This window comes from Martes martes, assembly GCF_963455335.1.
Source record: "Martes martes genome assembly, chromosome: 2".
In the NCBI taxonomy this organism is placed as follows: Eukaryota; Metazoa; Chordata; class Mammalia; order Carnivora; family Mustelidae; genus Martes; species Martes martes.
The window spans coordinates 84,393,414-84,414,829 of record NC_137889.1 but is presented as its reverse complement, the minus strand read 5'-3'; the positions used below and the strand labels follow the sequence as shown (position 1 = coordinate 84,414,829).

At 45.8% G+C, this 21,416-nt stretch overlaps 1 protein-coding gene across 1 annotated transcript in view; it reads right to left on the bottom strand.

Moving 5' to 3' along the window:
• The window catches only part of DCHS2 (dachsous cadherin-related 2), a gene marked incomplete at both ends in the record, with an annotated part of 261,937 nt that extends 243,599 nt beyond the window's left edge, over window positions 1-18,338 (bottom strand). The window contains 2 exons of the mRNA XM_080796327.1: window positions 15,472-17,545; window positions 17,764-18,338. Of these exons, the coding sequence (XP_080652453.1) occupies window positions 15,472-17,545; window positions 17,764-18,338 (2,649 nt within the window). The remainder of the gene's footprint in view (window positions 1-15,471; window positions 17,546-17,763) is intronic.
• Window positions 18,339-21,416: the final 3,078 nt, after the last annotated feature.

Genomic DNA, 21,416 nt, shown 5'->3' with positions numbered 1-21,416 from the left:
GGGGTACAGGTCTGTGAATCATCTGGTTTACACATTTCACAGCACTCATCATAGCCCATACCCTCCCCAATGTCCATTTCCCCACCACCCTCTCCCGTCCCCCTTCCCCCCCGCAACCCTCAGTCTGTTTCTTGAGATTGAGTCTTTTATGGTTTGTCTCCCTCCCAATCCCATCTTTTCATTTTTTCTTTACCTACCTCCCCCCAAACCCCCCCACCTTGCATCTCCCCTTCCTCATATCAAAGAGATCATATGATAGTTATATTTCTCCGATTGACTTATTTCGCTAAGCATGATACCCTCTAGTTCCATCCACGTCGTCGCAAATGGCAAGATTTCATGTCTTTTGATGGCTGCATAGTATTCCATTGTGTATATATACCACATCTTCTTTATCCATTCATCTGTTGATGGACATCTAGGCGCTTTCCACAGTTTGGCTATTGTGGACATTGCTGCTATAAACATTCGGGTGCACGTGCCCCTTCGGAGCACCACGTTTGTATCTTTAGGATATATACCCAGTAGTGCAATTGCTGGGTCGTAGGGTAGCTCTATTTTCAGTTTTTTGAGGAACCTCCACACTGTTTTCCAGAGTGGTTGCACCAGTTTGCATTCCCACCAACAGTGTAGGAGGGTTCCCCTCTCTCCGCATCCTCGCCAGCATCTGTCATTTCTTGACTTGTTAATTTTAGCCATTCTGACTGGTGTGAGGTGGTATCTCATTGTGGTTTTGATTTGTATTTCCCTGATGCCGAGTGATGTGGAGCATTTTTTCATGTGTCTGTTGGCCATCTGGATGTCTTCCTTGCAGAAATGTCTGTTCATGTCCTCTGCCCATTTCTTGACTGGATTATTTGTTCTTTGGGTATTGAGTTTGATAAGCTCTTTATAGATTTTGGATACGAGCCCTTTATCTGATATGTCATTTGCAAATATCTTCTCCCATTCTGTCAGTTGTCTTTTGGTTTTGTTTACTGTTTCCTTTGCTGTGCAAAAGCTTTTAATCTTGATGAAATCCCAATAGTTCATTTTTGCCCTTGCTTCTGTTGCCTTTGGCGATGTTCCTAGGAAGAAGTTGCTGCGGTTGAGGTCAAAGAGGTTGCTGCCTGCATTGTCCTCAAGGATTTTGATAGATTCCTTTCGCACATTGAGGTCCTTCATCCACTTTGAGTCTATTTTCGTGTGTGGTGTAAGGAAATAGTCCAATTTCATTTTTCTGCATGTGGCTGTCCAATTTTCCCAGCACCATTTGTTGAAGAGGCTGTCTTTTTTCCATTGGATATTCTTTCCTGCTTTGTCGAAGATTAGTTGACCATAGAGTTGAGGGTCTATCTCTGGGCTCTCTATTCTGTTCCATTGATCTATATGTCTGTTTTTGTGCCAGTACCATACTGTCTTGATGATGACAGCTTTGTAATAGAGCTTGAAGTCTGGAATTGTGATGCCACCGACTTTGGCTTTCTTTTTCAATATTCCTTTGGCTATTCGAGGTCTTTTCTGGTTCCATATAAATTTTAGGATTATTTGTTCTATTTCTTTAAAAAAAATGGATGGGATTTTGATAGGGATTGCATTAAATGTGTAGATTGCTTTAGGTAGAATAGACATTTTCACAATATTTGTTCTTCCAATCCATGAGCATGGAATATTTTTCCATTTCTTTGTGTCTTCCTCAATTTCTTTCATGAGTACTTTATAGTTTTCTGAGTATAGATTCTTTGCCTCTTTGGTTAGATTTATTCCTAGGTATCTTATGGTTTTGGGTACGATTGTAAATGGGACTGACTCCTCAATTTCTCTTTCTTCTGTCTTGTTGTTAGTGTAAAGAAATGCGACTGATTTCTGTGCATTGACTTTATATCCTGACACTTTACTGAATTCCTGTATAAGTTCTAGCAGTTTTGGAGTGGAACCTTTTGGGTTTTCCACATATAGTATCATATCATCTGCAAAGAGTGATAGTTTGACTTCTTCTTTGCCGATTTGGATGCCTTTAATTTCTTTTTGTTCTCTGATTGCTGAGGCTAGGACTTCTAGTACTATATTGAACAGCAGTGGTGATAACGGACATCCCTGCCGTGTTCCTGACCTTAGCGGAAAAGCTTTCAGTTTTTCTCCATTGAGAATGATATTTGCGGTGGGTTTTTCATAGATGGCTTTGATAATATTGAGGTATGTGCCTTCTATCCCTACACTTTGAAGAGTTTTAATCAGGAAGGGATGCTGCACTTTGTCAAACGCTTTTTCAGCATCTATTGAGAGTATCATATGGTTCTTACTCTTTCTTTTATTAATGTATTGTATCACATTGATGGATTTGCGGATGTTGAACCAACCTTGCAGCCCTGGAATAAATCCCACTTGGTCGTGGTGAATAATCCTTTTAATGTACTGTTGGATCCTATTGGCCAGTATTTTGGTGAGAATTTTCGCATCTGTGTTCATCAAGGATATTGGTCTGTAATTCTCTTTTTTGGTGGGATCCTTGTCTGGTTTTGGGATCAAGGTGATGCTGGCCTCATAGAATGAGTTTGGAAGTTTTCCTTCCATTTCTATTTTTTGGAACAGTTTCAGGAGAATAGGAATTAATTCTTCTTTAAATGTTTGGTAGAATTCCCCTGGGAAGCCGTCTGGTCCTGGACTTTTGTTTGTTTGGAGATTTTTGATGACTGTTTCAATCTCCTTACTGGTTATGGGTCTGTTCAGGTTATCTATTTCTTCCTGGTTCAGTTGTGGTAGTTTATACATCTCTAGAAATGTATCCATTTCTTCCAGGTTGTCAAATTTGTTGCCATAGAGTTGCTCGTAGTATGTTCTTATAATTGTTTGTATTTCTTTGGTGTTGGTTGTGATCTCTCCTCTTTCATTCATGATTTTATTTATTTGCGTCCTTTCTCTTTTCTTTTTGATAAGTCTGGCCAGGGGCTTATCAATCTTATTAATTCTTTCAAAGAACCAGCTCCTAGTTTTGTTGATTTGTTCTATTGTTTTTTTAGTTTCTATTTCATTGATTTCTGCTCTGATCTTTATGATTTCTCTTCTCCTGCTGGGTTTAGGCTTTCTTTGTTGTTCTCTCTCCAGCTCCTTTAGGTGTAGGGTTAGGTTGTGTATTTGAGACCTTTCTTGTTTCTTGAGAAAGGCTTGCACCACTATATATTTTCCTCTCAGGACTGCCTTTGTTGTATCCCACAGATTTTGAACTGTTGTGTTTTCATTATCATTTGTTTCCATGAATTTTTTCAATTCTTCTTTAATTTCCTGGTTGACCCATTCATTTTTTAGAAGGATGCTGTTTAGTCTCCATGTATTTGCGTTCTTTCCAAATTTCCTCTTGTGATTGAGTTCGAGCTTCAGAGCATTGTGGTCTGAAAATATGCAGGGAATGATCTCGATCTTTTGGTACCGATTGAGACCTGATTTATGACCCAGGATGTGGTCTATTCTGGAGAATGTTCCATGTGCACTAGAGAAGAATGTATATTCTGTTGCTTTGGGATGGAATGTTCTGAATATATCTGTGATGTCCATCTGGTCCAGTGTGTCATTTAAGGCCTTTATTTCCTTGTTGATCTTTTGCTTAGACGATCTGTCCATTTCAGTGAGGGGAGTGTTAAAGTCCCCTGCTATTATTGTATTACTGTCGATGTATTTCTTTGATTTTGTTATTAATTGGTTTATATAGTTGGCTGCTCCCATGTTAGGGGCATAGATATTTAAGATTGTTAGATCTTCTTGTTGGACAGACCCTTTGAGTATGATATAGTGTCCTTCCTCATCTCTTATTATAGTCTTTGGCTTAAAATCTAATTGATCTGATATAAGGATTGCCACCCCAGCTTTCTTCTGATGTCCATTAGCATGGTAGATTGTTTTCCACCCCCTCACTTTAAATCTGGAGGTGTCTTCGGATCTAAAATGAGTTTCTTGTAGGCAGCATATTGATGGGTTTTGTTTTTTTATCCATTCTGATACCCTGTGTCTTTTGATTGGGGCATTTAGTCCATTAACATTCAGGGTAACTATTGAGAGATATGAATTTAGTGCCATTGTATTGCCTGTAAGGTGATTGTTACTGTATATTGTTTCTGCTTCTTTCTGATCTACTACTTTTAGGGTCTCTCTTTGCTTAGAGGACCCCTTTCAATATTTCCTGTAGAGCTGGTTTGGTGTTTGCAAATTCTTTCAGCTTTTGTTTGTCCTGGAAGCTCTTTATCTCTCCTTCTATTTTCAATGATAGCCTAGCCGGATATAGTATTCTTGGCTGCATGTTTTTCTCGTTTAGTGCTCTGAATATGTCATGCCAGTTCTTTCTGGCCTGCCAGGTCTCTGTGGATAGGTCCGCTGCCAATCTAATGTTTTTACCCTTGTATGTTACAGACTTCTTTTCCCGGGCTGCTTTCAGGATTTTCTCTTTGTCGCTAAGACTTGTAAATTTTACTATCAGGTGACGAGGTGTGGACCTATTTTTATTGATTTTGAGGGGCGTTCTTAGCATCTCCTGGATTTTGATGTTTGTTCCCTTTGCCATATTAGGGAAATTCTCTCCAATAATTGTCTCCAATATACCTTCTGCCCCCCTCTCTCTTTCTTCTTCTTCTGGAATCCCAATTATTCTAATGTTGTGTCGTCTTATGGTGTCACTTATCTCTTGAATCCTCTCCTCGTGTTCCAGTAGTTGTTTGTCTCTCTTTTGCTCAGCTTCTTTATTCTCTGTCATTTGGTCTTCTATGTCACTAATTCTTTCTTCTGCCTCATTTATCCTGGCAGTGAGAGCTTCCATTTTTGATTGCACCTCATGAATAGCTTTTTTGATTTCAACTTGGTTAGATTTTAGTTCTTTTATTTCTCCAGAAAGGGCTTTTATCTCTCCGGAGAGGGTTTCTCTAATATCTTCTATGCCTTTTTCGAGCCCGGCTAGAACCTTGAGAATTGTCATTCTGAACTCTAGATCTGTCATGCTACCTATGTCTGTATTGATTAGGTCTCCAGCCTTCGGTACGGCCTCTTGTTCTTTTTTTTGAGGTGAGTTTTTCCGCCTTGTCATTTTGTCCAGGTAGGATTTGCTTTCTCCTGCTGTGGAATTCCGCTGTTCTTGGTGACTGAAGTTGGTTTTGGATCGGTTTCTTGTTGATCTTCTGGGGGAGGGGCCTGTTGTAGTGATTTTCAAGTGTCCTTGCCGCAGGCGGAATTGCACCGCCCTTGCCAGGGGCCGGGCTAAGGAATCCGCTCGGGTTTGCTTTCGGGAGCTTTTGTTCCCTGAGCGCTTTCCGTAGAGTTCCGGAGGACGGGAATGAAGATGGCGGCCTCCCAGTCTCTCGGCCCGGAGGAGCCGAGAGCTTGGGGTTCCGCTCTTCAGTGCGCTCTCAGAGCAAAGCGCCCAACAGTCCCGCCTCCCTGGCTTGCGGTCGCGCCTCGAGGAAAGCAGTCAATTGTTGGAGCTGGAGAAAAGCGCCGGGTCGCTTTTGTCTCTGTGGCCTCCGGCCGCGCTCCGAGCCCACCCAGCCTGCGACCGGCACAAGGTAACCCTGGGCTTAGAGCTCACTCCTCGGCTTTGTCGCTATAGCCGGCTTCCCCGCTCCAATACCTGTGAGCTCTGTGGCACTCAGACACCCCCAGTCCTTCTGTGACCCTGCGGGTCCTGGGGTTATGCTGACCCCGCCTGGGTTTCCCCCCAGTTTAGCCTCTGGAGCGATGTCTCCCAGTGGAGCCGACTTTTAAAAGTCCCGATTTTGTGCTCCGTCGCTCCGCCCCTCCCCCCGGGGTGTATCTTCCCGTCGCTTTGGATTCACTTCTCCGCAGGTCCTACCTTTCAGAAAGTGATCGATTTTCTGTTTCTGGGATTGTTGCTCTTCTTCTCTTTGATTTCCCGTTGGATTTGTAGGTGTTCACAATGGTTAGATAAGCTATCTAGCTGATCTCCTGCTACCCGATGTCGTCTCAGCCTGCTACTTCTCCGCCATCTTGACTCCTCCTCCTAACCTGGCATTTCTAAAAACGATCCAGCATAATTTCCCTAATGGGCTATGAAAGCATACATTACTTTCATAGTTGCTCACTTTTAATTTATAATTTATAAGGCAAGGGGCTCATTAATGTAAGTCTGGTGTCAAGGTGTTAATAAAATTAATTTATTGTCAGACTTCAATCCTCAAAGAAAGGAAATCTTACTAACCACAACTTTCAGAAATCCATCCTAAATGATTCTCTTTTGGAAGTGATCATGTCTAGGAATGTTTTACACTTTTTTTATGCAAAAAAAAAAGGTGGCAGAGAGGCAGGCAGAGAGAGAGAGGGAGAAGCAGGCTCCCCGCTGAGCAAAGAGCCTGACATGGGGCTCGATCCCAGAACCCCGGGACCACGACCCGAGCCGAAGGCAGAGGCCTTAACCCACTGAGCCACCCAGGTGCCCCTAGAAGGTGCATTTCTAATGAAACCTCCATCCTAGTCCACTGCATAAAAAACTTGTTACCTGCAAAGGTAACAAAGGCAGAGAGGCAGGCAGAGAGAGAGAGGGAGAAGCAGGCTCCCCGCTGAGCAAAGAGCCTGACATGGGGCTCGATCCCAGAACCCCGGGACCACGACCCGAGCCGAAGGCAGAGGCCTTAACCCACTGAGCCACCCAGGTGCCCCTAGAAGGTGCATTTCTAATGAAACCTCCATCCTAGTCCACTGCATAAAAAACTTGTTACCTGCAAAGGCCCTGAATTCTTCCTACACTCTACCTAATTTCTATAACATCATATGTATTATCTTAAATTCTTACAATAATGTGTTGCTAGAATGAACTAGCATGGGATGAATAATGTGTCAACTTGACTGGGCCATGAGATGCCCAGGTATGTAGCTGAACATTATTTCTGGTTATGTCTGCAGGGGGCTTCCAGAGGACATCACATATTGTCATCTGGACATCAATATATGTTTTTGCTTCATATTGTTTTGAAGATTTTATCTATTTGCCAGAGAGAGAGAAAGCACCAGGAGGGGAAGTGCCAGGCAGAGGGAGAAGCAGACTCCCTGCTGAGCAGGGAGTCTGATGCAGGGGCTCAATCCCAGGATGCTGGGATCATGACCTGAGCCGAAGGCAGATGCTTAACCGGCTGAGCCACGCAGGCATCCCTGGACATCAATATTTGTACTGAGGGAGTGAGTAAAACAGAATACCCTCCCCAATGTGTGTGGGCATCATCCAATCCACTGAAGGCCTGACTAGAACAAAAAGGAGGAGGTGGGATGAGCTGCCTCTCAGCCTGACTGTATTGGGTGAGACATCAGTCTTCTTCCGCCCCTGACTGGCACCCACACTATCAGCTCTCCTGGTTCTTGGGCCTTCACTTGGACTGAATTACACAAGTTTTCCTGGGTCCTCAGTTTGCAGATGGCAGATGACGGGATTGTGGGATTTCTCTGTCTCTGTAACTGTGTGAATCAATTCCTCGTAATATAGAAACACATTTTATTTTTGACGACTACACATTTCATGGATGAGGAACTGGCCAGTAAAGTTAATTAGAACTAGCAGTGCAGTCAGAGTCGGAACCAAGGTTATTCCGACCCCAAGTCCAGTGCTGTCTTATCCCATGCTTTCCCAATAAAAGACTCAAAAGAATAATAATGGATCAACAGAAAAAAAGACACTAAGCCACTCAAAAATTAGATTTGTGCCCTGCACAGCTGAGAGGGGTCAGTGTTTGGTGCCGAATCTCAGTGTGGTGGGGAGCACCCCTAAGGTGGGGAGCACCCCTGAGGTGGACCCATGAGCAATCACGACCCACTGCTCAGAGGCCTTGGCCACTGCTTATACCACAGGGCCTAGTGTCTCTAAGATCCTCACAGAGCTTTCTGGGAGGTGGGATGGGAAGGTTTGCTATTGAAAGGTCATCTGAACCTTCCTTAAGATAGGTGGTATTCCGAACCTATAAGATGTTACAAATGTCCAAATTAAGTAAAACAGATTTCTGCTTTCATTGCCAGAAACATAGAAATCTAGCTAAAACCTGGTACACCATTTAAATGTATTTCTGCTTCTCGTCCATCTTTCAGTGCAAGACAATCTTAATTTGAAATGTCATTTTTAATGACTGATCACTGCATCAGGCAAAATAGTTTCCCTCAACATTTTCAGAAGTCTTGCTTACTAACATTGAATAATATATAATATGTACTGAGTACTTTCTATGAGTCAAGCACCGTTCTAACCAAACATGTATTAATTCATAAGCCACACAAAAACTCTACCAAGCTGACACTACTGTTATCTGTATTTTCTAGGGGAAGAGTCTGAGGTACAGTGCCCAAGATCATACTGCTAGTAAGTAGCAGAACTCAGATTCAAACACGGGCACTGTAGTCCCAGAGTCTGCCTATGTTTTTCATCACTGCATGCAAATTAATTTTAATCTTACAAGCTATGAACACTCTACCAGGTAGTGTCAGTTATCTTTCATTATAGGACCAAGAATTTCCCGGCAAGTTATCTATTGACTATAACTGAAGATACATCCCACAGATTCTAGGCAATACCCTTCCTGTAACACATCCATATATATTATCTGATCACCTTTCCCAAGCAGGAAAAGGGAAAAGGAAGTAAAGCCAGCTGATGGGTCTTGAGTAGCAGTTGTGTGGGGAAAGAAAGAAGATAAATATCAAAATGAAGTCTAAGAATTCTATAGTTGATCTCAAGTGCTTAAAATAGGACATTAAAGCAAAGCCAGAGGCATATACAACACATGCTGGGAACTAAGGGCTAAGGCCAGCAGGAGTTGGATAATCACGGAAGATGACAGTTGGCAGGTAATCTAGACATATCCTGGAGACAGGTGCAAATGACTGCAGTGGAAATCTCACATGCTTTCAATGCATGTGTACATACAGGACATGTCCTCTTAAAAGAGCCAGGAATGAAAGAAAGAAAATCAATAAAAGAGCTAGAAGTGGACAATCATTGACCATCAAAGCCAGTATACACTATGTAAGTATGGAAGCATGCAAGTAAGGTCAACAATAAGGGTATACTAGTAGGAAGGTGAGGGATAAGCAATGCAATTCAGACCACAGAATTCCAAAGGATCGATGATAAACTATACAGAGGAAATATACTTTCAAATAAAATTAATACACACTCAGATGAAATGTGAAAAATTAAAAAGTAAAAACTCTGACTAGTTGAAGCTCTTACTTCACTTTTGTTTTCACTCTGCATCTCTTTAATACAATCCAATGTTACTGTTCTTCTAACGCATTCGATGGAGGACATGAGGAATTACAGAGGACTCAAAATACCATTAAACTGCAGCCCCACAAGCTACTTACAATCCACTGTTTTACCAATACAAGTAAACAACTGTAGCACCGCAAAGAACATTAAGAAAGGAAGGGGACAGGGGAGCCTGGGTGGCTCAGGTGGCGATCGCAGGATCTTGAGATCGAGCCCCACATTGGGCTCCTTCCTCAGTGGGAAGTCCCCTTGCATGCACACATGCTCTCTCTCTAAAATAAATAAATATTTGAAAAGAAAAAGAAGAGCGGGACACATGAGAAAACATTTAGTGGCAGGGGTCACATTTAAGATATGGCTACCATCTCGTTTGAACAAAGGGCAATACAAGACAAGAAGTGATGATGGACAGAACTAGGGTAAGGGCCATGGGTATAAATGAAGGGATGGGTGTAAGAAATACTGACGTCCATAAGATGGGTCAGCTCCTGTGGTCAACTGTGCAGAGGAATCAGAGATGACACCAAGAATTTTGGAAACATCTTCTTCCTTAATCAAGTCTGTTACTTTCAAAGGCACTAGGAAAGGCTCTGGAGAGAAAGGGCCTCCCACCAAGATAGGAACCACTTTCCCTCAGCTTCTCTTGCAGATTTGTGCTTTCATCACCGCTCAGCCTTCAGGGAGTGGCCGCTTGCCCTGGACAGTTTGACTAAAGCCAATGAATGGCCCTTCACTTAAATCTTACCACCCCCAGAGGGGTTTGGCGTTCTCCATTTTTACCTCCATAGTAGAGCTGAGACAAAACCAACACATTGAGCAAGACTTTACTAACAGCTAGGAGATATTTTTTAAAAAGAAGTAACCCTGAAAGATATAATGATAAAGATATAATCAGAAACAAGATACACTTTAGTCCTTTCTGGTCCATGGACCCCAGTAGGAATCAGGTCTTTCCATCCCTCAGGGTCTTCCCAGGGGTAGATAGGATCTTTAACGGCCACTGCTGAGGCTCCCTCTTAGACGGGTTCCTCAAAGTCAGACCACGAGAGCGAATGAACAGGCACAGCCAAGTGCTCTCTCAAGACCTGCTTTTTACCCAACTGAGTGGTTTGAATCATGACCTGCTCTTTACCCTGGTCCTTTACTTTCCAAAAATGTCAAACACAAACACTCCAACAAACAGCAGATCCACACACACAGACACACACCAAATGCATAAACACATCTATAAAAAGGACACATTAGCGAAAATGGGAACGTTTCAGAAAGGAGCCAATGAACAAAAGTTAAGAAAGAAAGACGTTAGTGCTAGAAAGGAAATGACTTTGGTTTGGGAAATGTTAGATTTAAGGTGCCCAAAATATACCCAGGTGGAGATGCGTACAAGGTAAAGAAACGTGAATATGAGTTTATAAGAGAGGTTGACCCCGTGGGTAAGGGGAGAAAGCTGTTCTGGGAATATAGACAGGAAAGCATAGAAAAGAGCAAAGTGAGAGGAAGACAGATGCCCATAAATGCACCTCCACCACGGGAGGGTGGGGGGGTGGAGGGGTGGGGGGGGTGGGGGGGTGGAGGTCCAAGAAGAAAAGGACAACCCAGCAAGAGAGAGGCAGAAAGAGAAGACAAATGTGGCAGCTGTCAAGAAAGAGGGAGTGATGAACATAATAAAAATAAATAAATAAATAAATAACTTCCCATTCCCACTTTTCCTATCCCAACAACCACTATTGTCTTCAGTCTATGAATATGACCATTTTAGGTACATCATCTAAGTGCAGTCATACAATATTTATCCTTTTGTGTCTGGCTTACTTCCCTTACTTCCCTCCTTGTCTTCAAGGTCATCCATGTGGTAGCATATATCAGAAATCCATTACTTATTATTGATGAATATTTTTCCACTGTATATATAATACATTTAGTTTATCTGTTGATGGATATGAAGGTTCTTTCCCCACCATTTAGTTATTGTGTTTAACCCTGCAATAAACACACTGGCATACAACTTAAAAAAAAAAAAAAAAAGAGGGAGTGAGCGGGCCACCGTCCAAAATTCTTCATGATTAAGAAAAGTTGATTGGATTTAAATTTAAAAACACAGCTGCCTTTTGAGAGACTGGGTTCAGTATAATGATGAGGGAACATCAGAATAGGGGGCTGCGGAAGGATCAGCTAGTGGAGGCAGAGCAAGTGTCCTTCCTTCTTGAGGACCCTGGCAGTGGAGGGAAGGAGAGAGAGCCCCCGCCACCAACCACCACCAAGAGCACCACCAGCACCATAGGCGCTGGTAGCCCAGGGACCTGGCCCTGTCTGCTCACTGCTATATCCTCAGCACTAACACTAGTTCCCATCATGTAAGGGGTACTTCACAGATATTTGCTCATGGAATGCTGTGTTTATTCAATCGAGTTTGCTGTTTGATTAAATAAATGAATTAGTGAAGGAACCCAGTAATGATATTTGAGGAAGTCTGAGACAGTACTCATGACAGCATTGCTGTGATTCAGGTATAAATGCTGGCGATAAAGTCTGTAAGCACAGTTCACATCACTGTACTTGTGGAAGTTTGTCTTTTTGACAGTAATCTGAGGAGAAAGAGCATCTTTTGGGCCAGACCCTGAATTTGGGGAGGCAACCCTTGAGTGTCTGCTGAGTAGAAATCCCTCTCCGCCTGGGCCATATAGAGTCACTGAGAGGAGCTCCTGTGGGGTGGGTTGTGAAGAAGGGGTTCTCCGCATGGGGGACAGTGGGGAGCAAGGAATTAAGAATCCAGGTGAGTGCCTGCACGGTTGTGAAAACCTCTTGGGATTAGAGGTCACCAATCTCAGGTTGCTACTGGTTCTCCTACTTGTTATTAAATCCCGTCATTCTCCCTCACCTTTAAAGTCTTTGTAAAGTTCTGATTTGGGTGTGAGAATATAAAGGGGTTCAGGAAGCACCGGGGGACAGGAGGATGGCCAGCACTATGGTGGCAGCAGAAGCAGTATCAAGAGTGGAAGAACCTCAAGGATCAATAATGTGGGGTGACAGCCAAGACACCTTGAAGGTTCAAGCCTTTATTTCATTAGATGACACTGTATTCCCTTTTAGGGAATACAGGAAAGAACTTTTTTTTCCCCCTGTTGCTTCTCATTTTGCTTTTGTTTGATTCAGACAAAGGAGAATTGAACAGATACGCAGTTCAAACAGAGAAAAGTGGTGGAGAGCAACAGAAAGAAGGTAGGGCTGTAAATATCGATACAATGTAATTAAAGAAAGCCTTGGAAGAAAGGAAAGGCCATGAGACCCAAGGGCTAGCTGGGAAGGTTCGGTTTTACAAAGTGGTAAAAAGAAGGAGTGAGAGTAAAGAGACACAAAACAGATGGGAGACACCTGACGAAGTTTACCTGGAAAGCAGGGGACAGAGCCAGCTAGTGGACTTAGAGAACACGGGCAGTTCACACAGCTGCTGGGGAAAGGCCACCAGGAAAGCCAGTATATAGAGGGTTTCTGCAGTCTTGAGGGCCTACATCACTGGAATTTCCAGAAATTCTAATTAGCACGACTTAATACTATTTACAGCGATACTTGGCAACCAGAAAAGGTTTTTTGCCTTTGGAGATGCAGTCCTCCCCTTGAGCCAAGTTTGGTTCGCCTAAAGGATCTGCTGCATACTGAATCATAATAATGGGATAAACACACCTCTCGGCAGGATCATCTCATTTTAGAAACAATTCTAAAGACAGGTTCTAATCAAGAGAATTACAATTAATCCACCCTGCCTATTTTCCTTCAAATGGACCCAAGCTGTACTATTTCATACCAAAACCGTCAAGATCTTCAGGTGCAAGAAATCTTAAAAATCATCAAGTCCAATTTCTCACTTATTATGACTTCATTTTTAGAAATCCATGGCAGAAACTATCAGTGCACATTGGCATCTATGTGGTGCTTTACCTCTGTCAGCCTCCTTTAGGGTGCACCTGAGGCCACACACCTGAGCTCTGGCCAATGGGACATTGGTGGATGTGATCTAAGTCATGCTCAGGCCTGGCCCTACACTGGATGGAGGAATACCAGCTAATTTGTATCATATCAAACTTTGCTTGAGAGAGAGATGAACTTCCATTGGCTATTCACTGACATTTGTGGATTTTTCTGTTTCAACAGCAAGCATTCATTGATTCTCAAGCCTTCTTTGAATAACCTAGCAACTCAAAGAGCTGCCAATCATTCTACAAAAAGAGATGGAGATTATTACTGCTTGCAGAGCTGAAAGATTCAGAAGACAGAAGCAGTCTTTTATAATATAATAACATCTTGATTATCTAAAGGCTATTATTTGAGACATCACCTATAGAAGTTAAGACCCTATCCCTGAGAAACAGGTAATAAGCTGTAGAGGTCTTTTTGTTTGCTTGTTTGTTTGTTTTAAAGATTCTATTTGTTTATTTGTCAGAGAGACAGAGACCACAGTAGGCAGAGCAGCAGACAGAGAGAAGTGGACTCCCCGCTGAGCAAGGAGCCTGATGGGGCATTTGATGCCAGGACCCTGAGATAATGGCCTAAGCCAAAAGTAGATGCTTAATGACTCAACCACCTAGGTGCCCCAAGCAAGAGAGGTCTTAAATAGCCCAGCTTGAGAGCTAAAGAAAGCATTGGAGATTCACTCACTAGTCTCTCAGGCTCTTTGTATTTATTCAAGTTATCTTGGAAAAAAATAAGTCAATCTTAGAAATCTGTTTATCTCACATGGGATAAGAAACTGGAAATTGGTCTGTTTCTGCTCTGTTCCTTTGTTTTGTTTTTTAGATTCCACATATAAGTGAAATCATATGGTACCTGTCTTTCTCTGTCTCATTTTGTTCACTTAGCCTAATACCTTCTAGGTTCACCCATGTTGTCACAAAAGTCAAGATCTCATTCTTTTTTATGGCTGAGTAATATTCCTGTGTGTATGTGTGTGTACCACATCCTGTTTATCCATTCATGTATTGATGGATCCTTAGGTTGCATCCATATCTTGTCCATTCTAAATATGTTACAATAAACATAAGGATACATATATCTTTTCTATTTAGCATTTTTTTTTCTTTACCCAGTACTGAAATTACTGAATCATATGGTATTTCTATTTTTAGTTCTTTGAAGAACCTCTATACAGTTTTCCACATTGGCTGTACCAATTTAAATTCCCACCCAGAGGGGAGATGGGTGAGGAGATGGGCAAAAAGGGTGAAGGGGAGTGGGAGTACAGGCTCCCAGTTACTGAAATGTACAAGACCCAGGATAAAAGGTATCACACAGGGAAATATAGTCATAGTTTTGCAATAGTGTTTTATGGTGACCGATGGTAGCTACACTGTGAGCACAGCCTAATGTATGCAGCTGTCAAGTCACCTTGTACTTCTGAAACCAATGTAACATTGTGTGTCAACTACACTTCAAAAACAAAAAACAAAAAAAAAAAAAAAAAGGAAAGAAAGCAAGCAAGGAAAGAAATAGGAAATTGGAACCAATGAGGACTGGTGCTAGAAGGGACCAAATCACAACATTCTGAGATTGAAGGAGAGATCAGAATTCTAAAGGCAGAATTTCCAAAAAGCAAGGTAAAGATTTCCATTGTATAATTGAGCCCCACTACTTCTCAGAGTCCTGAAGGTTCACTGAAGGAACTCAACTCACAACTGATTTAAAAAAAAAAAAAAAAAAAAAAGACTTACTGTCTTCAACTAGCCTTTGTAAGCCTCTAAGAAAGGTACGAAATGTATTTTTAAAAAAAAATCTCTGCAAATGGTTACTCAAACAGTTTTGGTGTTTAAAGTGTATTATTATTATTTGGGAAAAAATAATTTCTGAGGACCACCTTATTTCTCTAAGATGCCAAACAATGATGCCCCAAAATATGAGACACCGCCATTTGCATACTGTTTGAGAGTGAGTGGTCCCTCCCAAATCAATGTGGGTGCCCATATTCAGCATGAAGGAAACCCAGATTCCTTAAGCAAACTCAGGATCCAAATACCACGTGAAGTAGAAAGGACCTCAGAGATCACTCAGTGTAAGCCCCTGACAGAAAATGTTAGGTGCCCACAGGGCGCCCATTCGCCTCACTGTAGAGGAGGACCAGAAGCTCAGGCCCCGTGCTTTTGGAGCTAGGGTACAACCACCTACATAACAATGTTCTCTCCCTGATTCCCTTAATCCTGCCCTCTCTTCCCAGGCCTTTCTAGAATCCAGAGGTTGATCCAGAAGCATGACGCACTCACCTGCAAAAAGCAGTGCCCAACCGGCGCGTGCTCCGCCAGGGTGGCGTTGTACACCTGCCTCCGGAAGACGGGCTCATTGTCATTCACGTCCTCCACGGTGATGCTCACCAGGCAGGTGGCAGAGAGTGGGGGTTCTCCTAGGTCTTGGGCTACCACTCTCAACTCTACTGCCTCCTGGACCTCTCGATCCAGACTCCGGGCGGTGCTGATCACGCCGCTCTCAGGATCAATACTGAAGGACGGCCTACACCCTGCGGTGGGCCACACACCTTCTGCGTTGCAGCGAACAGGAAGGTGGACCAGTGCGTAGAGCAGCCGCGCGTGGTCTGTGCCAGGCTCATCCGCATCCGAGGCGCTGACCCACACGACCGCGGTGCCCGGGGCCGCGGCCTCTGACACGGAGGCCAGGTAATGCGCCCTGCTGAAGAGAGGGGGCTGGTCGTTGAGGTCGGCAACCCGGAGCAGCAGCGTTTCCTCTGTGCTCAGCGGCGGGGAGCCCGAGTCCGTGGCCACCAGTCGCAGATCATACAGGTCGTGGCTCTCCCTGTCCAGGGGCCCCTCGACGCAAAGGAAAAATACCCCGGGGGAGCCGCCAGAGCGCAGCGCAAAGGCTCCGTCCCCGCCCTCCAGGGTCAAGGAGATGCTTTCGCGTCCCAGACCAGCACCAGGCTCCCCGATGGCCTCCTCTTCCTGCTCGGGATCACCGTCCGCGTCTGACACGGAGACTCGAGCCACGTAGTCGCCGAGTGCGGCGCCCTCGGAAACGCGCGCGGCCCCTCCCTCCGTGAGGAAGAGCAGGTGAATGGCGGGCGGGTTGTCATTCACGTCGAGCACAGCGATAGACACCCGTACAGTGGCAACCTCGGGCTCGGCCCCTCCGTCGCGGGCCTCGACCACCAGCTGGTGCCAGGCCTGTGCCTCGCGGTCCAGCGGCCTCTGCACCCGCACCACGCCGCTCAGCTCCTCCACCGTGAAGTAGGCCGCATCGCCCAGGGGCCCGAGCGCCTGCCGGGCGCGGATGCCGTAGCGCACGTGGCCGTTGGGTCCCAGGTCGCGGTCGGTGGCGCGCACGCGACAGACCTCGGCGCCCGGCCTGGCGTCCTCCCGCACCGCGGCTTGGTACTCGCCCTGCTCAAAGACTGGCGGGTTATCGTTCTCATCTAGCACCCGCAGCTCCACACGCAGGTGGCCGGTGCGCCGCGGGCGGCCGCCGTCCCAGGCTTCGATATGCAACTCGTGTGCCGCTGCCGCCTCTCGGTCCAGGCGCCGCAGCAGCACCAGGTCCAGGGGCTCCAGCGGCGAAGAGGACGGTGATGACCCCGGGGTTCCGTAGCGCAACTGGAAGAACGGTCCTGCGGGGTCCTCGGGAAGGTCGGACGGTTGCACCAGGGTGTAGCCCTGCGTGCTGAACAGGCCGGCGTCCGGGTCGTGGGCACCTGGCAGGCGGAAGGCCGTGCCTGGAGGGCTGAGTTCGGAGACGTCGAGTTGCAGGGCGTCGCGGGGAAAGCTGGGCGAGTGATCGTTCACGTCGTTGACGCGGATCTCCACCTGCACCACGGCGCCCAGCAGCGTGGCGGCCACAAAGCTGTAGTGGTCCCGCCGCTCGCGGTCCAGGCACCGAGCCGTGCGGATGATGCCGGTGTCCGGATGCACGTGGAAGTCGTCCAGCAGCGGTGAGTCATCCGAATCCTCGGATAGAAAAAAGCCGCCCCCCTCCTGCTGCTGTGCAGCCGGCAGCCCCGCGCGGATGTCGCCTACTAGAGTGTCCGGAGGAAGTCCTTCGTCCACGGAAAGGCTGAGGTTGAACACCTGGGCATATGACCCCGAGGCCGCCCACAGCCACGCGTGCACCAAGAGCCCCAGCAGGAAGCGCTGAGCCCCGGTGGCGCCGCCGCCGCGGCCCGGCAGCCCGCGGGGTGACCCTCTCCTCCCGGGGAACAGAAGGCGCTTCCCGGCGGGAGGCCCCCGCCGCTGGTGCCCTTCGCCCATTCTCCGCCCAGAAGGACTCGTTGCTCCGCCAGCAGATCGGGAAGGCTCCCGGGCAACTGCCAGCTTGTGAAGGGGTCTGGAGCCTCTTCAGTGTCGGGGCCAAAGAAGAAAAGACTTTGTTTGGCAAACCAACAGACCCAGGAGTTCCCGAGGTTCAATCTGCAACTGGTGAAAACGTCCTCCGCCACCGCTCACGCAGACAGGAAAGCTCCAGCAGCCTCTGCCGCTGCAGCCACCTCTTCAGCCCCTGGATTTCTTTAAATGAGTCTCATCTCCTTTTCTCTCTCCTTTTATTCCTTTTACATCTGTTCCTTGTTTTGCTCGGCTTGTTGTTTCCCCCTGGTAAAGTCAGGTGCATTATTTCTTTTGCCAAAAAGGATGAAATTATTTAAAGCGCGCACACACAAGGAGAGGACGGGGGTCGGCCAGGGGAAGGGGGTGGAGTAAGGGCGGGGAGGCCGAGTGCGGGCGCCGGGCGGGAGCGAAGGAGGAGGGGAGGGAGGGAGAGGCGGCTCTGGCTGCGGCCGTGTCCGCGGCTCCCGGGGCGGCCTCTCCCAGCCGCGTCTCCCGGCGCCGAGGACCGCCTGGGCTCCAGCTCCCACCCAGCCCACGCCCCCCCTTCCCTTCTCCTCCCCGCCAGTGACGCGGCGCACACGAGGGCAAACTCCAACCTGCGAGTCGCCGCTCTGCAGCAGGGCGCGTTCTCGCCTGGGCCGGGGACCCGAGAGAGGGGAGCGCAGAAGGAAGGACACGCAGATTTGGAGCGCAAGGCGGGCGGGGGTCGCGCAGGCCAGCTGTCTGCCCGGGCTCTGCTTGCAAAGTGGCGATGGGTGGGGGAAGGCGAGAGCAGCAGCCCCTCCACGCCCTCCTCCCTCCATCCTGGACGGTTCCTCCGGCAGGCCTGACGCTTGGCTCAGGCTGAGCCGAGGGTGGGGGTTAGAATCACTTTGGGGAGCCAAACTTGTGTTCTCCATTTGGCGAGAGAGACTCGTCCCCAGCGGAAGGACAGATGGAGTCAAAGGCCGACGCGCAGCTGGGGCCGGGATGACTGCAAAGGGGGGGGGGAGGGGGAACTTGGAAAAACCTTCGCGAAACCCCAAGAAATCTGTGACACACATGGTGCAAACCATGCTTTATTATGCCGCGCTACTACTCAGCAACGTGTGAGCGTCCTGTCACTCCCCTCTGCCACCGAGAATGACGACAATAGAGTCGGCTGGTGAACACTTTTTTATGCATTCAGCGCCATCACAACACTTTCAGGATGTTTAATGATGCTGATTTATGGGCCGAAAGATGGGGTAGCTCAGGCCAGACCACCTTCCAGCACTTCCCCGTCGCCCCTGAGCAAGGAAGTTTGCAGCCAGGGCAGCTGTTGACAACACTTTCAAACTAGCTTCTGTCTGAGTCCAAGAAAAATGCCAGTCAATTGCCAGTCGCAGGTTTCCCTTCAATTATCTGTAATGATAGGTAGAAATTGATAAATGGCCTCTAATAAAGAATGCCTGAGGAAGGGCTCTTTCTGCCTTCTTGAGAATGGCTGGTCCTATTTAGCAAATGGTTTCTGCGATTTTGCATTTAGGCCAAAGGGAAGAATTAATTTCCTAGATACTGTTGCCCTCCTTTAAGGAGGACCAACAGTGCTCATGATAGTTCCCGGCAGCAACAGTAAAATGCCTTTTAATATTTGGTGGAGTTATATATAACTGCTAATCTACACCGTTATCTCTACCTCTGACAAAATAATAATAAAACTTTATTTTATAGCAGATATGTTGCATGTAAACAGAAACATTATTAAAATACATCCAGCTGCCTCTCACAGGTGAAGTCTCCTTACCATTAAGGAGACCAATTGTGAGTCTAGAATCTTCTTTCACCTCAGCCTCTTCAATCTCCCCTGAACTAGTCTCCTGCCTCTACTCTTGCCCCCTTAAAAGTAATTCTCAACCAAGCATCTGGATTATTGTTTTTAAAGCTAATTCAAATCATGTCTCCCCCTGCTTAGAACCTGCCAATATATTTTCATTATACTTGGATTATAATTCAGGCTCCTTCCAGTTGTATAAAACTAATATGCCCCTACCCACCTTTCCAACCTCATCTCGTACCACCACTCTGGACCCAAATGTACTGCCTTTTTTCTGATATTGGTATTTGATACAGACTGAATGTTTGTGTCTTCTTCAAAATTCATATGTTGTCCTCCTACCTGCCAATGTGATGATATTAGGAGGTGGGGGTCTTTGGACTAGATGAGGTCATGGGAGTAGTGTCCTAAGAGTCAGGAGAGAGCCTGCTGTTCTCTGTTCTCTGCCACTTGAGGACACAGGAGGTGGGCAGTCCACAACCAGGAAGCGTGCCCTCTCCAGAACTTGACCATGCACTCTATTCAAGTAGCTTCTCCACCATAAACCCTTATCCTCTATTAGATTTCATTCATAACACCTATTGGTGCCTGAAATTAGCTTGCTTTATTCCATTGTTTATTAGATTATTGTGATCTCAATCCTCTTCGTGCACTTGAAGCATTGCTTTATCCCGGAACCCAGATCAGTACCTATCATGTAAATGGGTCTCCATTCACTAAACATGTGTTGGATGACTGGATGGACGGTTGGTTTAGCTGATGGGTGGTGGATGGAGGGATAAGTATGTTAAAGGAAGGGTTCAAAGCCATAATTCAGAATTAATTGACCATGAAGTCCTTTATTATGATGAACTGTATCTTCACAATATACTCATTTTAATCATTCTACAGGGCTTCGTGAACTAATTTTTGAACTTCAGCTTATTTTGCAGTCTATTGTTACTAAATATTTACTTGAGTCTAAAAATAAAGGGAAAGCAGCTAGTTATTCTGCATCTTTCACTGACATTCTTTGTAAACAGTGGTTTGGTTTAGAAACAAATGAAAAATCAAAAACTTCAAACATCTATGTTCCCATTCGTTTTTAGGCTTTATAATTTAAGCATATGCAGTTCAAGTTCTCCTGCCCACTTCATACCCTTCATTGGATGCCTTGAAGGGCATTCTAAATTGAGAATTTAATTTGGTGAGGTTAAAAAAAAATATCTCAAATATGCAAAAACAACTTTAGATTCTAGCACAGAAGCCAATAACTTGCAAGAAATAGGTCTCTGACCCTCTTGGGAGGAGTAACATGGTGTGACTAGCAGGAGTTTGGGCATTAAAACTGGGGAACCCTGGCTCTGCTCTATACTTGTAGGCAAATTATTGCAATCTTTTTAAGCCTCAGTTTCCTGCTTTCTCAGTTGGGGGTTATACTATCTAATTTACAGGACATTATGAGTCTTGAGTGAGTCAGTGTATATAGACTAGCACATAGAAGACCAGCAAATATTACTTCTCTTGCCCCTGTTGCTTATGTGATGCAATATTTTAGGGTTGAAATGCTTTGGGATTCTCAGTCATATCAAACTCTGATTTCTTAGCCCCCCTCTGCCCCACCCCCCCCCCCCCCCCCAGCCCAAGTGTGTGGAGAGGAAGATGAAAACTTCCCGGTATCACAGGCGGCAACAATCATGGGCAGAAAAGCACAGAGCAGACCTTCACCAGTGTTACATGGTTTAAGTAGTACAGGAAGTCCATCATCAAAAAAATGTTTTCTCGGGGCGCCTGGGTGGCTCAGTGGTTTAAGCCTCTGCCTTCGGCTCCGGTCATGATCCCAGAGTCCTGGGATCGAGCCCCGCGTGGGGCTCTCTGCTCGGCGGGGAGCCTGCTTCCCCCTCTCTCTGCCTGCTTCTCTGCCTACTTGTGATCTCTCTCTCTGTGAAACAAATAAAATCTTAAAAAAAAAAAAATGTTTTCTCCCAGATTGTAGATAGCTTTGCAATAGTTAGTCTAAATAGTTACTAAGTACTCAAAATCTTCAAAGCATCTCCCACCAACCCTTTCGAGAAGGAATTACAATTAGTATCCCATGATATAGATG